At 35.3% G+C, this 19,857-nt stretch overlaps 4 protein-coding genes across 6 annotated transcripts; 2 read left to right on the forward strand and 2 right to left on the reverse strand.

Annotated features, from left to right (window-relative positions):
* Nucleotides 1-1,616: 1,616 nt before the first annotated feature.
* On the forward strand, nt 1,617-4,926 carry LOC108197099 (uncharacterized). 3 transcript variants are annotated; one of them, XM_064083150.1, is made up of 4 exons: nt 1,624-1,822; nt 2,129-2,180; nt 2,348-2,699; nt 4,283-4,926. In XM_064083150.1, the coding sequence occupies exons 3-4, from the start codon at nt 2,353-2,355 to the stop codon at nt 4,746-4,748; spliced, it is 813 nt and encodes a 270-aa protein (XP_063939220.1). In that variant the 5' UTR covers nt 1,624-1,822; nt 2,129-2,180; nt 2,348-2,352; the 3' UTR covers nt 4,749-4,926. The 3 variants fall into 3 exon arrangements, with proteins under 3 accessions (XP_017220094.1, XP_063939220.1, XP_063939221.1); XM_017364605.2 differs by having other exon boundaries at nt 1,617-1,822; nt 2,129-2,699; XM_064083151.1 differs by lacking the exon at nt 2,129-2,180.
* A 1,042-nt stretch (nt 4,927-5,968) lies between these two features.
* On the reverse strand, nt 5,969-6,901 carry LOC108197098 (glucan endo-1,3-beta-glucosidase). Its single transcript, XM_017364604.2, has one exon. The coding sequence runs from the start codon at nt 6,899-6,901 to the stop codon at nt 5,969-5,971; it is 933 nt and encodes a 310-aa protein (XP_017220093.2).
* A 4,683-nt stretch (nt 6,902-11,584) lies between these two features.
* Nucleotides 11,585-14,420, forward strand: LOC108198983 (UDP-glycosyltransferase 85A8). The gene is made up of 2 exons (XM_017366755.2): nt 11,585-12,225; nt 13,127-14,420. Exons 1-2 carry the CDS (start codon nt 11,712-11,714, stop codon nt 14,053-14,055), a joined length of 1,443 nt encoding a protein of 480 aa, XP_017222244.1. The 5' UTR covers nt 11,585-11,711; the 3' UTR covers nt 14,056-14,420.
* Nucleotides 14,421-16,577: 2,157 nt separating this feature from the next.
* Nucleotides 16,578-18,066, reverse strand: LOC108198133 (pelargonidin 3-O-(6-caffeoylglucoside) 5-O-(6-O-malonylglucoside) 4'''-malonyltransferase). Its single transcript, XM_017365904.2, has one exon. The coding sequence runs from the start codon at nt 18,015-18,017 to the stop codon at nt 16,692-16,694; it is 1,326 nt and encodes a 441-aa protein (XP_017221393.2). The 5' UTR covers nt 18,018-18,066; the 3' UTR covers nt 16,578-16,691.
* Between the last annotated feature and the right edge of the window lie 1,791 nt (nt 18,067-19,857).

The following is a 19,857-nucleotide window of genomic DNA, read 5'->3' on the forward strand; positions in this document are numbered from 1 at the left end:
TCCCAGTAGTTACGCTTTCAAATATGCCAAGACCAGCAATGGTTTTGAGAGATAATTGTTGTTGCCCTTTTAGTTTGATTTGTCGTAAACCATGCACGTAGCCTCATATGCCGCAGAAGATGAGATGTACAACTACTAGTTGATTTTGAATACTTCTTTTTGCAGTAAAGACACTCAAATCCTGTAAATGTCCCATCAGGAGTTGTTATTTTCTTATTTCACTCCAAGTCTGTGAAGTTTTCTTCCTCTTTTTTTCCATAAGGCTTTGCTTGCGTTTCGTCTTCTACAAATATCACATTGTTTGCATCATTGTTTTCATCAATGTTTGTTTATGAAGGATGTTGCCGTGAAGGTTGTGAACTTATTGTCAAAATTTTCCTGCAAACCATAATCTAGTTTTAACACGTACATGCAATATACTCATATTCCAAATTTTCAATATATGTTATAATGTTAATATAATTGAAAATCTTTCATTTCCAAAAATATGATCATTACCTTTCTTAAAACCATGAAATGGCTTCTCCATTCTCGTCGTTGATCTGGCGAGCGAATACCGGGGGCGGAGTTTTGGGTTGGGGGTGATCGGAGTGCAAGGGATTAGAACATTTACAATTGATGGTGGTATGAGAAGTGGAGGCAGGGGATGTGTGCGACGACAGCGCTGACCGTCGGATAAAAGTGAGGCTTCTCGATTTAATCGCGGTATAGAGGTGGGTTGCTGCAGTTGGGGCTATTACTGTTGGGGGCAACGATAGTGACGTTCTGACTGCGTTTGTGGCGATCAACGACATCGATTATGATTGAGACACAATAAGGCTATGTTGCAGGAAGAGGTGGCGATTAGGAAGTGACAACCATATTTTCCGGTGGCTAAGAGAGAGAACAAAGGCAAGTGGGGTAATTCGGCGAAATGGTGATAAACCCTCTCTGCGCAATTGTGAAGACAAGTACCGTATTTTTGCAATTGTTTGATTTAGATTTTTAACAAGATAATATATATACAACAAATATAGACTAACAATATATTTGCAATTAATATGTTAAAATATGGTATTTTTGCTAAATTTCCTAAATTTTAAAATAGTCATTAAAAACTTATTTACGAAATATATTTTTATATGCTCTTTAAATTAAAGTTTAAGAGCTGATTTGAAGAGTATATAGTGACCGTTTGACTAATCTTATTTTTCAGAAATAAGAATTTAAATTTATAAAAAAGTGCATGAAATTGTATATTTTCTTTAAAATAAATCCTTATTTTATCACATGCCTTTTCAACATTTATATCCAAAAAAAATATATATATTTAAAACATTAAGCCCTTAAAGGCAGATTAGTCTTACACATTTACTCCCTCTTTACGTTAATTTTTGGCACATATTTCCACACTCTTTCCACACTCATTTAAAGTATAATTTTACAATATGTTTTTTTTAATTTTTTTCTCTGAATAAAAATTTAACGTTTAAGTTTTTAAAAAAGGAAAATTTTAAAAAAAAATTATAAAATTATATTTTATAGAAATCTCAAAATATGCGTAAATAGTAAACGTGAACAACCACGGGGATTGGTAGTAGTAGTCCGTTAATCGAGGACGGAGGGAGCAGTAGTCCATTTTGGAATGTTAATCGAGAGACATGATGCCTTAATAATTGCTGGCAAAGTTGTTTTTGTAGCTGACACCATCTCTCTCCCCTAAAAGTCCACTCCCTTTGTTTTTGTTGAACGGTGTTGAGATCGTTAATCATACTCCAATAACCACACCTCGCTCTCCCACAAACAACCTTAATCACCCTCCCACGTATTCATAAATATTCATGTAAGTACTCATGTCTTCCTTTCTTGTTTTTAAGTTATAAACTCTCACACTTGTAATAACACCCCACTACTTGTACACTATTTAACACACGCAAACACACATGTATGTATATTTATATGATTGGCTAGATTGCTGTGATTGAACTATGTTATTTTTACTTCATTTTTGAAAAGGGTCATCAATATTTCTCTGCTATAGTCTATGTTTGGTGTTTTCTTGGTATAATCACCTCAGTTGTTGACTGATTCAACTAGTATTGAAGTTTTTTATTTATCTTCTTACCTGTTAATGTTCTATTTTGTACAGGATTTTGTGCTTTTGTTTCCAAGAAGCAGCATATGTTTGTTGAAATACACCTGTGAGATTTTTTTGACTTTCTTCATTTTAATAAGCACAGCCATCAAAAAAGACCCTTTTCTTGACTTGGTTTGAATCTTGAATATTGGGAGTGTTTGAGATAGGGGGGTCTCTGCAATTTAGCGAATTAGTGATTTATTTCGTTTTATTGATTGGGTTGTTTGATAGGAAAGATGGGGTCTTTTCCTGGCCATGCTTTACCAGGAACATTGTTTCTCTGTGTTGGTTTGTGGCACATATGGTGTTCTATTGTAAGGTATATATCGAATCCACAAACGTTTCGAGTTAGGGTTTGGAATCCGGTTTCTGGTTTAGACGGCAGGCTTAGGTACTTGGAGCTATATCTTATTGCTATAGGTGCTTTTGCTGATATGTGCGTAGAGCTCTTATATTCGACTCACCTTAAGTTCTTTACGAATGGGATTTTGAATCCCCATCACATGAATGATTTTGAGCATGGTGGGATGCTTCTGATGTTCTTTATCTACAGTGTTATCATTCTGCTGTCCGAGCAAACCAGGTCAGTCTTCATCTTCAGTTTTGAATATATAAATTCTTTCTTCTTATATTTGTGCAAAAATAAAAACTACTCAGCATAATAGTTTAGTTTGAGAAGGTATATGTGAGCTCAGGTTATACATGGTATTAGCTTTTGTAGTAATCTTTAAGATTTAACATGGTGATCCCTCCCCCCTCCCCCGTATTTACTTCCATATGGGCTGACTTGCATAGCTATTTATAATGGATTGTAAAATGATATTAGGCGGTGATCATAATTTCAGTAAAAATTAATATCTTTATATTCAATATTCAAATATCTGTATCTTTGCCAGAAAAGGAAACCCTGTTATGTTAATGTTTGCCTTAGTACTTTACAGTAATTTGTAGACATGAAATACTCACTCTGCGGGTTATATTAAATTTGCTGGATAAACTTGTTTTTCAGAAACTCTGTATCAGGCTTTTAGGGACCACTATGAGCTTTTAAAAGTTCATTTACTGTTGCTTGTAAAGAGTGGTAGATTTTTATGTATAATAGACATAATTCTGATTAATAGGTTTACTTGGAGGGCAAATAATTCTGGCGGAATCTTTAATTGTCCAGGAGGAGATGAGATTTTTTACGGGGTCAAGACAAAAAGTTTGAGTCTTCTAATTTTTTTTTGATATAATTGAGTATCCTAAAAATATATCCAGTCAAAACTCCTCCCACCTGGGATTTTCCTTTTTTATAAATTGGCCAACTTTGTTGCTGGAGTTATTAATTTTAGCTTCTTGTAACTGTATCACTGCAAGCAACTCTTTTTCTTGTTACGGTTGTTCCCTTGTTTTTTTTTTTTTGCCCCTTTTTGGGTCAGAAAACACTTAAGACAAGAGTTTAGTCCCACAGACCATGAAACCAATCTGGAAATAAACAAGATGTTAAGACAACAAAGTTACTATAAAATAGTTATTACAGTCTAAACGCATATTTATACCTTTTTTGTCGCTAAATAAATGTATACCTCATTTTCGTAACATAGGCAGCATATGTTACTGTTGAAATTTGCATATCTGAGATATCGATCTTAACTGATAAAAATTTCTAATGTTGATTTCTTTGGCTTTTTGGTTAGTTATTGATAAATGGATGACTTCAATATTTATAGCAATAATATGGCAAAATCAATTTAATTGAACCCATGATCATTCATAGAAAATACAAGATCAGTCTTCTCCCATAATTGGCTAAATTACCAGATGACAAGCTTGAATTAGTGATGGTAAGTATTAGTGGCCAGCAGGAGTAATTTCTGTACTGTAGTTTGGAGAAGTGACAACATTTATGATCATAGCATTTGGTTAATTATTATCAACCTTTTCTGTTATAGTACTGGAGAATATTTACCTTTTCTGTCTGTATATACGGTCTGCAAGATTATAATATGCAAAACTCAAGTGTGTGTGTGTGTGTGTGTGTGTATTATATCTGATACTATGATTTTTGATCAAACTATAATAATGATGACATAGATAACAACACAAACTATAGGACTTTTTTATTGCTAATGGTGCTTGCATTTTTGGTAATTGCTTACACTTTGACCTCCTTTGTTTTATCAGCTATCTTCCATTGCCAGAAGGAGCTTTATGTTTCATCGCCTCCACAGCATTTTGTGCAGAGTACCTATTATTCTATTTTCACTCGACTACTCATAAAGGCCTCGAGGGTCACTACCATCTCCTCCTCGTCCTTCTTGTAGCGTTTTGCATCTTATCTAGTGTCGCAGGAGCACTCATGCCAACCAGCTTTGCAGCTGATTTGTCTAATGGCATTGCATTAGCACTTCAAGGCCTTTGGTTTTATCAGTCTGCTTTCACATTGTACGGGCCGTCCATGCCAAATGGTTGCCGACTGAAAGAAAACGAAGTCTCATGTATTTCTCCTGATCACGAGATTCGAGGGCAGCTGCTTGCAAACTTTCAATTATTCTCCATTGTATTTGGCCTCATGGTTGGAGTTGTGGGATCATATGGTTTTGCAGCTAAGAAATATGGGCAAGCTGAGACTATAAGTTCACAGGGCTAGCATAATTCTGTTCATCTTCTTATTTTTTGGTGCTCCCTCCTGAGAAGGATTACATATGAGAATCTCTTTCTGTCGAAACAAAGAGAATATAGAATGTACTATTTTTTATTTTTTCTGACTCTTATGTTTGGCAACACGAGTTTTAGTTGGGAATGCAAACAAGCTTTCCAAATATTAACTAATTAACAAGCTAACAGAGTATTAGTAGTGGTTTTTCGAATAATCATTACAGTTCTTTTGGAGCAAAAATTGTATAATGACATCTTCTGTTTAATTTATCCTTTTCTTTGCAACGTAATTGGGCAAAGACACTTGTAGAAAACAACTTTCTGAAATGGACGTTTTGTAAAATGATTATGGCCTGCACTGCAATTGGCACCCACTTAACAGCAAAGACACGTTCCCAGTGCGTGATTTCCTAGTCTAACATATCGCTTGTTTTTTCTGTTGTATACTATTTACTTGTGCAGGTTGATGGCCATTACCAGATGGCGGACATATCGCTATCACCTCTAAGCTTCAACGATTACTTGGTCGGTTATGAGATTCCTTTACAGGTACAATCTGACGCTTTCCTTTGTTTTTGAAAGAATTTTATTTGTAAGTCTTGCACCAAAAAGCAGAACATTGTATTTTAAATGTGATTTATTTGTTAATTAGCCCACACAGTGTGAATTGTGATCTTCATTGTGAATTCTATATTCTTCTGGTGGATGAGAACCCTGAGAAGACCACATTTGAAGAGCGGGCATGAGTTAAAGTTACATGGAAAAGCAGTATGTACACAACAGAGGGAATGGACTCTTTAATCATCAACAACAATTCGGATATGACAATCTCCTTCACAGATGAAACATGTGAATGGCCTCCATACTTGTGCCAACAAATGCTTCTATTGCATAGCAGAAAACACATCTGCTGTCAGAACCCTCTTCTCGTGCTCTTCCTCAAGTCTGGTTGAGAGGAAAGCATCAAGTTTACCGGAGAGTTCAGTCAACACAGGTCAAAAGTTCTCTTGTCTAAACACTTGTATCTTTTAGATAACAGAGCTTTATACACACATATCAGGAGTTGTTTATACGAAAGGCTTACTAGCTATTGCATAAGCAAGCCACACAGTATTGCCAAAATGTCAAATATCATGTAGTTAAGATTATTTTGAAGTCATCAATACATCCCATATATAGAGTACTGTACATTATATCTCCATTTGAGTCTTGTTAACAAGAAAACACAGGATAAACAAGGGCCATGCTGGGATAAAACAATCCAAAGTTCTGCTCCACACCTTCAGCCTTTAGGTTTTCATTGAACATCGCGAAGATAAAAGTATCCATCCTGTCTTCTGGTCTTCTTGGAGTCCCATTCTTCGTAACATGATCCACAAGATTTGTGTTATAAACTCTCGCATTATCCACACTAGCATAAGGATCATTCCCCGCACTTGGCCAACCAGACTCAGATATAGCCACTGCTATGTTACCTGCACCCACCTTCTCTATTGCTGCATGAATTGCATCAACCATAGCGTCAAAGAGATTGTAATACTGATAGTCCCCGTCCACCACAACAGGCTTTGTGGACTGAAAGGTCGCGTATTGCAATGAAATGTCAGACGGGTTCGAAGCATAACTAAAGTAGGGGTACACATTTACCAAAAGGGGTGCACCATTGCCATTCAGAAACGATATTATGTCCCCCATTATTTGTAAATTATCAGGCGAAAATGTTGCATTTGAGGGAGGAAAAGATGCTCCTAAAACGCTTGTTGGGACGACGGTTGTTACCTTAATAGTCCCCAGACCAAGGGAATTGAGAGCATTTTGCATGTTGTTGATTGCAGCAGGAACATTCTGCGCGAACTGTCCAGGAACAGCTTCATTCCCTAGTGTTATGTAACTAAATGTGACGTCGTCTTTGAAGGGAACGACGTTGGTGTTAAGCCAATCTGTAGAAGGTGCAGGATCATTGGATGCCCCGAGCTTAGGGAGGTCCTCGTTTCTGACTCCGAGGCAGACCCTGATGCCGGACTGGCGTAGAGCTCCCAGTATGTCAAGGTTTGGTTCAAAAAGCCTCATTTGTTGTATGCTACATTTGGCGTAAAGGCTTTTGACATCTGCTGGAGCTGGGAGATTGTTTCCGTTTGTTCCCATGTTTACACCAATTGATTCTGCAACAAAATTAAAATATATAACATATTTAAACATATTTTTATGAAAAATATATGATTACACAAATAATGTTGTTGTATGCCATCAATTTGGGAAACTCTTACGAGGTGGTACAACTTGTGATTTGGCCACATTAAGAAGAAGCGCGACAAATATCAGCATAAAAGAGTTCATCTCAGTCCTAGCCCAGCAAAAATTGAAATATTACTAGTTGTAATACTAATTGATGAGTGATGATGGCATCGGGCACACCCATATATACACAACTTTGGGGGTACATTAATTCTTTAGTTATCAGTTAAGAAAAATACATGAATGTGGTTGAAAATATTACAATAATTTATTATTTGGGATCTTGCCACCATTATCTCTAACTTGAAATAAAAAAAAAATCAGATATGGGTTATTTTTTTGATATCCGCATATGGATTAGTTTTTGGTTTTGGTTTAGAAAATCAAAAAATATTGATTTACACCTTTATTCATATTCACTGCTTAAACCTGTAATGGCCCACTACTTATTACTTTTATAGATTTTATATTTAATTTTTAATATATTTATTTTAATGAGGGAAATACTGTGTTCTAAATATTAACCTCTTAACGATATCTTCTAATACCCGGTATCTCGTAGTACCCTCTGACGTATTGATTCGTTCCGATCATCTCTTCAAATAATATATTTTCTATTAATTGTTCACTTAATAGAAGAAAAAATCATACATATATTATACAACTAGTCAATGTTAAGATTGTTTAATCTCTTTCTCTATTTTGATTATAATTAACCTTATTATTATATTTGTGTGTGCAGGATGATGAATTTTGTATTTGAGAAGGCATTGAACAGAAAATGAAGAGTACGAGGAAACAGAGTCATTGTCAGTGCAAGAAAAGAATAATGAAAGCGAAACTATTTAACAACTCTCACCTCCTTAGTTAAATGTAATTTTTAATTTTGAAACTGAGTTATGTGAATATCATAGGCAATATGATCTGCAAAATATTTATGACATATTTTTTTTGAAAAAAGATGTTTACACAAACAATGTTGTTATACGCGGTCTATTTGGAAAACTCTTACGAGGTGGTACGACTTGTGATGTTACCACATTAAGAAGAACAGCGGTGAATATCAACATAAAAAAATTAATCTCCGTCCGACACCAACAAAGACTGAAATATTATTAGTTGTAATACTAATTGATGAGAGTGGTGATGGGCATCAGGCACACCCGTATATACACAACTTCGGGGTACATTAATTCTTTAGTTTTCAGTTAAGAAAAATACAAGAATGTGGTTGGAGATATTGCAGTATTGTATTATTATCTGCGATCCCTCCACCATTATCTCTAACTTGAAATAAAGTCACATGGATTAGCTTTTGGTTTTGGTCTTATCTAGTAAATAATGAATTACACCCTTATTCACATTCACTATTTAAACATCGTCCTCTTTTTATGATTTATAATGGCCCCACTTCCTTATCACTTTGATAGACTTTATAATTAATTTTAATACACTAACACTGGTCTTCTAAATAATAACTTCTACCCGTAACTCTAGTACGTCTTAATGTCAGTATCTCGTGATATCGCGTGACATACTAATTCCTAATATGCTAATTTCTTCCGATCATCCCTTCTAGTAAGGTATTTTTTATTAATTGTTCACTAACTAATAAAAATTATACACACATATTATACAACTAATTAATTTTGAAACTGTTTCATCTCTTCTCTATTTTGATTTTAAGAAGTCTTATTATTGTATTTTTTAGGATAATCGATTTTGAATTAGTGCATTGAACAAAAAATGAAGAGTACGAAGATATAGAGTTATTGTCAGTGAAAGAGAAAAATAGTGACGACGATATTACTAATGAACACTAACCTCAGGAGGTAAATAAAATTTTTAATTATAAAGCTAAAGTCTATGAATATTATAGACAATATGTTCTACAGAATGGGTTTGAAATTATGATAAGAAATACGAGAAAAAATGATTGGGTTAATACATATCTAACAGTTGGTTGTCATCACTATGGTGAACTAAATAAAAAAAAAGTGATGGATATCGTAAAACTTAAATCAGTTGTGAAAACAAATTATAAAGTAAGATTTTGCACGAAAAGGATGGATGAGTAATAAATGGGGCACATGCCTCAATTTGGTAATGAGCACAATCATGATTTGAGTCCAAGTAAAGCACATCAATTTCGATATGATAGAAATTTGACTAAACATGTAAAGAGAAGTCTTAATTTATAAGATGAAACTGGTATTCTGATAATAAGAGTTACAATACTCTTGTGGTTGAACACAAAGATCACGAGAATATTCCTTTTAGCAAAAAATAATGTGTGAATTATATGAAGGTAATTAGAAAATTGAGGTTGGCAGAGGGCGATGCTGTTGTCCTTCAAAATTATTTTAACAAAACACAATCAATAGATTTTTATTTTTATTACCCAAAAGATCTTGATGTTGAAAATAAAAAAAATTATTAACTTACACTCTTTTTTTTGAAGAAAAGGAGATAATTCAATAAATAATAGTCATACGGCATCTACAAGAATGATCGAGTCGAATAAACACAGAAAAAATTAACATGCCTCTCTTCATACCCAAAATGAGAAATCAATATAAAAGAGTTCATCTCTCTCCTACACCAACAATGACCAACAATGACTTAATGACTTACACCAACAATGACCAACAATGTCGTATGCGAACTCTTACGAGGAGGTACAACTTGTGATGTGACCACATTAAAAAGAAGCGCGGTGAATATCAACATAAAAGAGTTCATCTCTCTCCTACACCAACAATGACCAACAATGACTTAATGACTTACACCAACAATGACCAACAATGTCGTATGCGAACTCTTACGAGGAGGTACAACTTGTGATGTGACCACATTAAAAAGAAGCGCGGTGAATATCAACATAAAAGAGTTCATCTCTCTCCTACACCAACAATGACTGAAATATTATTAGTTTTAATACTAATTGATGAGAGTGGTGATGGCATCAAGCAAACCCATATAAACACAACTTGGGGGTACATTAATTCTTTAGTTTTTAGTTAAGAAAAATACATGATGAATATGGTTGGAGATATTGAAGTAATTTATTATGTGTGATCCCTCCACCATTATCACTAACTTCAAATAAAAGGTCACATGTATAATTTTTTTTTTTGATATCTGCATATAGATGGGTTTTTGGTTTTGGTTCAGATAATCACTAAATATTGAACTACGCCCTTATTCATATTCACTACTTAAACACCATCATCTTTCAGTGAGTTATAATGGCCCACCACCTTATTACTTTTATAGATTTTATATTTAATTTTTATTATATCTGATTTAACGAGAGAAACATTGTTCTAAATATTAACCTCTTACTGATATCTTCTGATATCCGGCATCTCGTGATATCCTCTGACGTATTGATTCCTTCTGATCATCTCTTTTAATAAGATATTTTCTATTAATTGTTTATTTACTAATAAAAAATTATTTACATATTATACAACTAGTTAATGTTGAGATTGTTTCATCTCTTCTCTATTTTAATTTAAATCAACCTTTTTATTATATATTTTGTGCAAGGTGATGAATTTCGAATTTGAGAATCAGTGCACTTAACAGAAAATGAAGAGTTGAGGAAACAGAATCATTGTCAGCATAAGAAAAAATAATGAGAGCGAAACTACTAAACAACCCTCACCTCCGAAAGAGTTGAGGAAAAGGAATCATTGTCATATTACTTTTTTTTTAAGTAACTGTAGCATATTGCTAATATGAAATAAGAGTGAGTTGGGCTCTTTGGAATATAAAGATTTTGGAGTTTTATAAGACTTATACCAACACCGTTAGCTTAAAATAAAAATGCACAGTAGATGTGAGAGACAAATAGATAATATCTATAATTTAAAAAATTTCAACTAAAAACCTTATATATATAAAGTAATTGTATATTATTGTCTCTCAATTCTCTCCGTTTTTTCCTCCCATTATCAAACCGTTACTTACTGTCTTTCATTTTGTTCCCCTTAATTCACTGGTTACAGAATAATATGAACATATGAGTTTGAGAGATGAAAACAACTCCAAAATATGGTGAAGGACAATTGCAAGTAACAAAATAGAGGGACAAATTGAAGATAAGCATGTTGGTAGCCCGGTGCCTTGTGTAAAAACCGACCCAGTAAAAACTCTTGTAACTGTTAGATTAGAAGAAAATGAACAATCTAAATGGACTCTAATACTCCAAATACGTGTGGTTAGACCTATGAAATAAATAGGTCTTGCGCGACCCTACATTTATCACCGGTCAGGCATCAACAAATAAAACAGAAGTATTAACTTAGCAAAAAAAATAAAAATAAAACAGAAGTATTCATAACATCACAAAAGATACTCCATAATAAGCTTGTACCAAATGGCAAAATATATTACCCGAGGTAATGATTGAGTTTGCAGGCCAAGTCAAAGCCTTTAAAATTTTGCCGGCTTATGCATTTCATCAGTTTTACTGTACAAATTTCTATTCTTAAAAGTCGGTTATTAATCACAATTAATCATCTATTAATCCCGTTTCATAGTTTGTCAAATTGATTATATATATCTGATTATTCTATTAATCATCCGATTAATTTCGATTAATCCTTGTTCCGTGACTTCATCGATTAAGTCTGATTCTCGCTTTTTACAATACTCATACAAGCTCACACTCGAAAACATGAAAAGCATTTAGCGAAAGATTAGCCTGTGCGCGATGTCAGCAGCAGCAAGCAGTAAGCCTCATGCCTTGTGCATACCATATCCTGCACAAGGTCACATAACTCCGATGCTAAAACTAGCCAAACTTCTTCACCACAAAGGCTTTCACATCTCATTTGTAAACACAGACTTTAACCACAGGCGCCTTGTCAAATCCAATGGCCTGCAAGCCCTGGATGGTTTGCCAGACTTCAGGTTCTACTCTATTCCTGATGGCCTGCCACCCTCGAATCCGGATGCAACTCAAGATGTTCCTCTCATGTGCAAGTACATTCCAATCAACTGTCTTGCTCCTTTTAGCAAACTCATTTCGGAACTAAATAACACTTCAGTATCCCATGTACCTCCTGTGACATGTATCGTTTCTGATGGTGTCATGAGCTTTACTCTGAAAGCTGCTCAACAGTTTGGTATTCCAGAAGTGCTGTTCTGGACAGCAAGCGCTTGCGGCCTCATAGCCTATATGCAGTACAGCCAGCTTGTGGACAGAGGCTATATACCTCTACAAGGTAAATATGTATCTCTGATAAATGACTAACTATTCTGAGTTTTATCTACAAGATTAGCCAGCTATATATTTGTATGAATTCGACAACAAATATGCTCCTATCAAGGTATTGGGAAAATCTGCTGAACAGCTCCTATATATTGATAAGTCTATAACTTTATTCTTTCTCAATTCAAACTAGAGTCTGAGCTTAGTACCCAATGGGTACTAAGCTCAAACTCTAGTTGACCAACTCTCCTTTAACACTGCTAGCAAAGAGATCTTGCATCTTTAAATTTATTGGACTGAATTTTTTTAAGGGTTAACAATCAACCAAATCACTAAACTGGGCTCAATGTATGAAGTTAGTCACTAAACTCACAATGGTATCAAACTCGTCATTTGAGTTAACAGGTACATTTCGTTATTTAACATCCAAATTTTATAACAAGAAGAGGTGATGTGTTAAAATTTATCCGATGTACATCTATTAAGTAATTGAGTAACATCTCTTTTTAGCCAAATCAGCAATATAACACCTTTATCTCTAAAATAGATGTACATATAACGCATAAAAAAGAGAGACGTTATATTGACGTTATAAAAAAGAGAGACGTTACATTCACTTGATTATTAACCTATTTTTTTAAAAATCCTAGAATGACACAACTTCAATGTTTTATCAGGTCCGAGAGAATTATAAATGGATATTAAAATCATAACAAAAATTAAAGAACAAAGAAAGGATGGAAAATGGAAAATTTTATAAGAAAAATGAGAGTGAAAATTCTTTATGATGCCCTGAAGAAATTGAGTAGAAAGGATAGTGTAGTATTTGTGCTCATATCAATGGTTTGAGATCTAGTTAAAATTGCCAAGAATCAGTAGGAGGAATATAAGACTTCTTTTTGTTTGCCTTGCAGATACCAGCCATGTAACAAATGGCTATCTAGATACAGCTATTGATTGGGTGCCAGGAATGAAAGATATGAAATTGAAGGATTTTCCGCGTTCCATTAGAACTACTGACATAAATGACATAGTCCTTAATTTCTTTATAACCGAGACTGCAGCGCTTCCTAAAGCTCGTGCACTTGTTATAAACACGTTTGACACTCTTGAAGAGGATGCACTGAAAGCAATTTCTGCAAGTCAACCACATATATACACAGTTGGACCTCTGCACTTATTAATGAAACAAATCCAGGATAAAAGACTTATGTCCATCAGCTCGAGTTTGTGGATAGAAGAAGATAGCTGCATTGACTGGCTTGACAAAAAAGAAGCAAACTCAGTTGTTTATGTGAACTTTGGTAGTATCACTACCATGACTGCGGAACAGCTCAGTGAATTTGCCTGGGGCTTAGCTAATAGCGGAAAGCACTTCTTGTGGATAGTCAGGCCGGATATAATTGCTGGTGACACGGCCAAGGTACCCCAGGAGTTTGTGGCTGAAACTAAAGAAAGAGGCAGGCTGGCAAGCTGGTGCTCTCAGGAACGAGTCCTGAAACACCCTGCTACTGGAGGATTTTTAACACACAGTGGATGGAATTCGACTATAGAGAGCATTGCGTGCGGTGTCCCAGTGATTTGTTGGCCCTTTTTTGCTGAACAACAGACGAACTGTAAGTATAGTTGTGTGGATTGGGAAATTGGAATGGAGATTGATAATAATGTGAAAAGAAATGAAGTAGAGCAGTTGGTGAGAGAGCTCATGGACTGCGAAAGAGGAAGGGAATTGAAGAAGAAAGCATTGGAGTGGAAAAAGAAAGCTGAAGCCGCTGCAAGCCCAGGTGGTTCTTCGGATTTAAGTTTAGATAGATTGGTCGACGAGCTGCTGCTAGCAAAGTAGTTCAGACTGGTAAGTTTGAAGCAGAGGCGGATATTTGTTCTTTTTTGAAGTTATCAAATTAATCTTTAATATTTGACCCCTCTTGGTTTGTGATCTGGATCCGCCACTGGTACGAAGGATGTACACTATGTTGAAACACACACCACGTGTGCCATGAGTCCAGACTGTTCTGGATAATTCCAGGCTGTACATGTCAGCTTGACAGCTCAGCAAAGTTAGTTACTAGTTTGTTATTAGCTCCACCACTCTGTATAAATATAGCATCAGACTGAGTAGAGCACTACTTTTACTTTTCTCTGCATTCTTAGTGTAACAAAACAGCTGTGTACAAACAATGTGTTTTCTTCTTATTCAAGCAAGTATTGTTCTGTGAATCTGTGATGTGCTTTTGTTCGTTGCTTGATGTAGTGTGGAATCATAGATTTAACACACTAGAAGCTCCAAACTTCTTGATGCATATATATATATTATAATATTAAGATCATTTTTCACCGAAACAAGTGAAAATCACCAATATAATCACAAGACTTGGAACATAAGTGAAAGTACATGATAGGTGATGGTAAAACTTGGTCAAGAGTTTTTATTTTAATTTTGAATGTAGAATATTAAAGATGATTTGGACAATGGACTATTACTTCATGTGTAGTATTGCTGGGACTACTTCTGATCTTTGGTAGCAGCAAGAGTGTTCGAGATTTGTCAATCACTTAACTGATACAAGCAAGTTAATTAGTTATGTTTATTAGACTGCACCTCTGTCATATTTATGGTAAAGTATGTTTAAGGGGAAACATAAAACATAGACAATTCATGCAATACAACCTTAGAAAATCTATGGTAGACTATGTTTAAGGGGAAATATCAAACATTTCTGGACACTTCAACAGCTCTGAGGAAGTGCATGCTGGTGAAACAAGATTAAACTTACTTCACAAATCACAAGGACCAAAGAATCTTGCTTGAAAGATGTCGTGTGGAGAGAGCAATAAATACTAATGAGAAAACTGTTCCAAAATTATACAAACAAAAAAAATAATTATTCAATTCAATTTGTGAAATTTGCTAGCTGCCAGTATATTTGGGAAAACTCTTGGGGGTACAACTTGTGAATTGGTCACATTGTGAGTTGACAACAGATGTATTAGACTAATATACAGGAATTTAACGATAAACATGGTAACATTTTAAATAATTGAATCCTTTATTTAATCTCAAGTTGATATGTTTTAGAGCTACCCACTCAAACCGTCAGACGTTATTCAATATAATCCATCAACTTAAATTAGACATCTCAGAGACGAAAGACAAACTTTGAATTGTGAATATATATAATACATGTGACGGAACCGGAACTAAAATTTGGGAGCTCAAATTTGAAAGCAAGTGAGATTGTAAAAGACTGATTGATTTTGAATCTAGAGAGGGGGAGTCGGAGAGATCAAGCAGGTTGCAAGCCTGTGGGAAATGGACGCTGGGAGCCGGCTACCGAGAGGGAGAGCGCAACTGAACATGTTGTTGCGGGTTCGCGGCTGAATGAATTTATCGCAATGAGATATTGAGTTAGGGTAGTGTTAAGTGTGTGCGGATGACTTATGAGTATATCTCTTTGAACGTACTTCCTCCATTCCAAATTAGATGATTTTTTTGAGAAAAAAACTTATCTTAAAATAGTTGAGCATCTCTCTTTTTAATGCACATTTATCAATAATCTTACATTTTTACCTTTTCTTATTTATAATTTATAATGTATCATCTTGCTAATATTATAGAAAGTCAACACAATAAAATGGGTAGAGATGGGAAAAAACAATTTAAAACTTCTTAATACGTGTGAAATGAGCAAAAAGCTCATCTGAATTGCGACGAAGGGAGTATTTGTTAATCAGACTCTTTTTAAACTAAGAGCAAGTCCAAAATACAGAGAAAAAGAGAATATGTAAAACAATTTATTATAAAGATAGAGCAAGAAGAGAGGTGCCTTAAATAAGCCTCGAAGAGGTTGTCGCGGTGATATAAGACATCACTTGGACATTGTTGGATTAACATTTTTCATTAAATGTCCTAAATTATAATTTAGGACATGTTATAAGGCATCTGGTGGACTCGTTTTAAGTGCCCTAAATTATATTGATATCAATAATTAAGCGGGGCTGAAAAAAAATGCACCGGTGTTTTGAGGTTAGGAGCTCTAGCGTCCCTTAGCTCCTTCTAATTGCGCCACTGTGTTGAGACAAACTGTCACAAACGTGCATGCACGTACATGGCTTCCGTCACGACTCACGGCCATGTAAGCCTAATTCATCATTTGTTCTCTTGGATTTTCCATGAATCCAAGCTTCTCCGCCTCTTCTCCGTCACTAGTTTTATATCTCCAGCATCTCACCCGATTAGTTGACTTGTTTGTCCAACTAGATTCTAATATTCCGCAAACCAAAAATGACAACGGGGCCTTTAAAGTCAACTAGATTGTTGGCCCAAACACTGTATAATACATTCTGTTGAAATTATTCAGCTTAAATATAAAAATTTATTTATTCCAATACGAGAATAACACACATTCATCAAACAACAATAGGTTGAGTTCATATATTAGAAAAGTAAAATAAATAACAAACAAGCCACCAAATCGAGAATTAGTCAATTCTGCCCATTCCCTGAGTAGTAAATTCCATAATGTTGCCATCCATTTCCAACTTAGACATGTCATTCACATTCAAACCTATCCATGCTTCCATCCCTTGGCCTGATTCGTCAGCCAACAGAAAACACCCATGACTCACCGGAATGTTGGCCATACTCACCCACACAGGCTTCCCCCACCCGAAATCAGCTTCGTAAAATGGAAATTTCGACAAGTCACTAAAACAACCCGCACAAAAACTTCCGGGGTTCGTTATAGAATCTTTGAAATCATGGAAATTTTTAGCTACCATCATTTGTCCTTCTTCCCCAGTTGAGAGTGCATCTTTACATTCCTCTATTCCACTCTTCACAGACGTTGAAAGCATATCGACAAGGCTTTGAAATTCCACCCCTCCTTCACCTGCAACGGATTCAACGAAAGCAGTTAAGTAGAGATTCCCACACTGGCTTTTTCGCAGTGGAGGAATCGTTCTTCCCCTCAAATTCAGTATCTGAGACATCAAGAACTCTCTAGGGTTTGCAGGATTAGCAACATGCGAATCGATAATAGCTTTCCCTAGTAGTCCTACCACACATTGCACCCTTGTTGGCAGCTTCTCACTCAAGCTGTTTCCTCTAGCCTTCTCTTGAATTCTTGAAATCGCGCTCTTGCTAAAGTGAAACACCTTTGTAATAACCTTATGAACCTCGAATTTTTCCTCGGACCTGGAAAGACCTAAATGAAGTGGAGCAAAGTGTTTTCCCGGGAACAACAGGCCTGAGTTCCATCTCGGTGACATTGACAAGCAATCTTCACGACCATGTATCTTTGCATGAAGTGCCCACTCAGTAATGAAATTGCTGGTGGTTGCCATGTCAGCAACGCGGTGAGAACTCATCAGCCCAATGGCAAGCCCGCCGCAGGCAAATGTACTTACTTGTATAGCAAGCAAAGGATCACTAACCTCATCAACTGCACCAATTGGACGAGGAATCAACAAATTAAGCAGCTCAACCTTCAAATCCTTCCCTTGGCTGATAAGATCCTCGATTCGAATGTCAACCTTGGCTTCCACAAATTCAGCACCTTGGTCACTACAATCAACCATGCAAGCCTCCTTCACGTATCTTCCTGCTAAAGGGTAGAATCTAGTCAAAACCTTTGCTAGTGAAATTTTCAAGTGGTTACTACTCTGAATATCAGTGTAGTATAAAATTGTGGGAATATTCATCGTTGGGGAAAGCTCATCTAGTAATGATATGCGGTAGTGTTGTAAATTGGATGGAGTAGATATATATGGTTTTATGAGCTCTCTTGACAGGACTTCAACTTTCATCTTGTTTTTCAACTCTGGGAATAGCTAGCTCTGAAATGTACTAAATTTATAACAAAGCACAATGCATAAACTGAACCGAGCGGATAGGAATAGCTTCCAATATATAATGGACTTGCAAAGAAGTCGGTCAATTAAAATAATTTGTTGTGTGATTAACAAATATAATTGGGTTAATATATTTATATTGGATGTGTGAAATAATTTTTTTATTTGACATGTTTAATACGTTTTAAATAATTGAACACGACAAAAAATTAATTGAAGATGTTTAATTTTTTTTAATTATAATAAAAAATCAATAGAACACGTTATATATGAGGGAGTTTTAGAGGCTGAAGTCCAAATAACTTTTTGTTAGCTGTGTTTAATAAGTTTTTTATTTAATATTTTTAATAAATTTTTAATAATTAAGCAAGTAAAAAATAAGAGAATTTACCGAATATACTAACTTTTGGATATTTATTTGCCTATATACCACCTTAATTCTCTAAAATTTTGCAAATATAAAACATATAATCAACCAAATTGTCAAAATACTACATTTCTTTGCCATTTCCTTCTTCTTTCTCCTCTCTCGCTCTCCTATCTCTCTCCCTCCACCCTATCTCTCCTAGATACAATGAAGGGGCTAGCTCCCAGAAAACAGATCACACCATCAAAATCAATATGCCTCTTTTCTCTTCTCCGGACAAACACGGCGGCGCTATCATCGTCGAACTCACCACCCCCTCCCCCGAACTCCAGCAATGTCACCCCACTACATGCTCCAATTCACTGCTCGGTTCTCCCTTTCAAACACAACTCACCACCAGCCTTAGGGCTGTTCACGAACCGAACCGAGTTTTAGATTTTTTTTATCGAACCGAGCTGAGTCGAGCTTTTTTATTAAACAAAAAATAGTGTTCGAGCTCGAGCTCGTTAACTAACGAGCCGAACACGAGCTTGTTCACGAACAAATACGAGCCGAGTCGAGCCGAGCCGAGTCAGAAAAATTAAGGTCAAATCCCTACTTGGCTCTTAAAATAGCAAGCAAAATAAAAATTTTAGCGTTTTTTGATGGTACCATATTATAGTTAATATTCTCCTGATCGATTTGATATATTATATGTTGAATTCGGCTTTCAATAACATGTATATATTACGAAATTATTTAAAAAATATTGTACTTTTTCGAGCTTTAACGAGCAGAGCTCGAGCCGAGCTCGAGCGGAACACACTAAAAGCTCAGCTCGAGCTCGTTTTCTTAACGAACACATTTATGTGTTCGAGCTCCAGCTCGAGTTCTTAACGAACCGAGCCGAACCGAGCTTTTATCGAGCCGAGCTCGAGCTTGTTCGCGAACAGCTCTAACCAGCTTACGGTCATAAACCAATTACCATCAAACATCGACGGTCAGCGCCTTTAAACCTCCTGTTCCTTTAAACATAGTATTTTTGTAATTTATTTTAAAACATGACAATATTTTTGTTCTTTTAAACTTGATTATTTATGAAATTTTAAAGAGCATCACCAATCCCAAAAATATTTCGTGTACTCGCTTCTGGGCCTCAATCATTTTGGATATATTATTATCAGTCTTCGTCACCCGTCTCTTGACAAGTTAGACGGATCAAATTTTGAAGAGTTGATTTCGTAATTATATGAAATGATTCGGATTAAATTTCAAATATTTTTTTTCAAAAATCGAGTCAAATCCCGACTTTCAAAATTTAGAAATTAACCGAGATAAACTGACTCATCATATATATACACCAATTTAAATAATTCATAGGTTCACAAGAAAATTTATAAGATCATAATTTGTTCATATTTGTAAATAGAGCAATACCACGCTAAACTT

This window comes from Daucus carota, chromosome 8, assembly GCF_001625215.2.
Source record: "Daucus carota subsp. sativus chromosome 8, DH1 v3.0, whole genome shotgun sequence".
NCBI classification, from domain to species: domain Eukaryota; kingdom Viridiplantae; phylum Streptophyta; class Magnoliopsida; order Apiales; family Apiaceae; genus Daucus; species Daucus carota.

Excerpts from the sequence above, each read along its gene's own strand:
- LOC108197098 (XM_017364604.2), bottom strand. The coding sequence starts at position 6,901 with ATGGGAACAAACGGAAACAATCTCCCAGCTCCAGCAGATGTCAAAAGC.
- LOC108198983 (XM_017366755.2), top strand. The coding sequence starts at position 11,712 with ATGTCAGCAGCAGCAAGCAGTAAGCCTCATGCCTTGTGCATACCATAT. Across the intron at positions 12,226-13,126 it reads AGGCTATATACCTCTACAAG|ATACCAGCCATGTAACAAAT; the intron begins GTAAATATGTAT and ends TTTGCCTTGCAG.
- LOC108198133 (XM_017365904.2), bottom strand. The coding sequence starts at position 18,017 with ATGAAAGTTGAAGTCCTGTCAAGAGAGCTCATAAAACCATATATATCT.
- LOC108197099 (XM_017364605.2), top strand. The coding sequence starts at position 2,353 with ATGGGGTCTTTTCCTGGCCATGCTTTACCAGGAACATTGTTTCTCTGT. Across the intron at positions 2,700-4,282 it reads CTGCTGTCCGAGCAAACCAG|CTATCTTCCATTGCCAGAAG; the intron begins GTCAGTCTTCAT and ends TTGTTTTATCAG.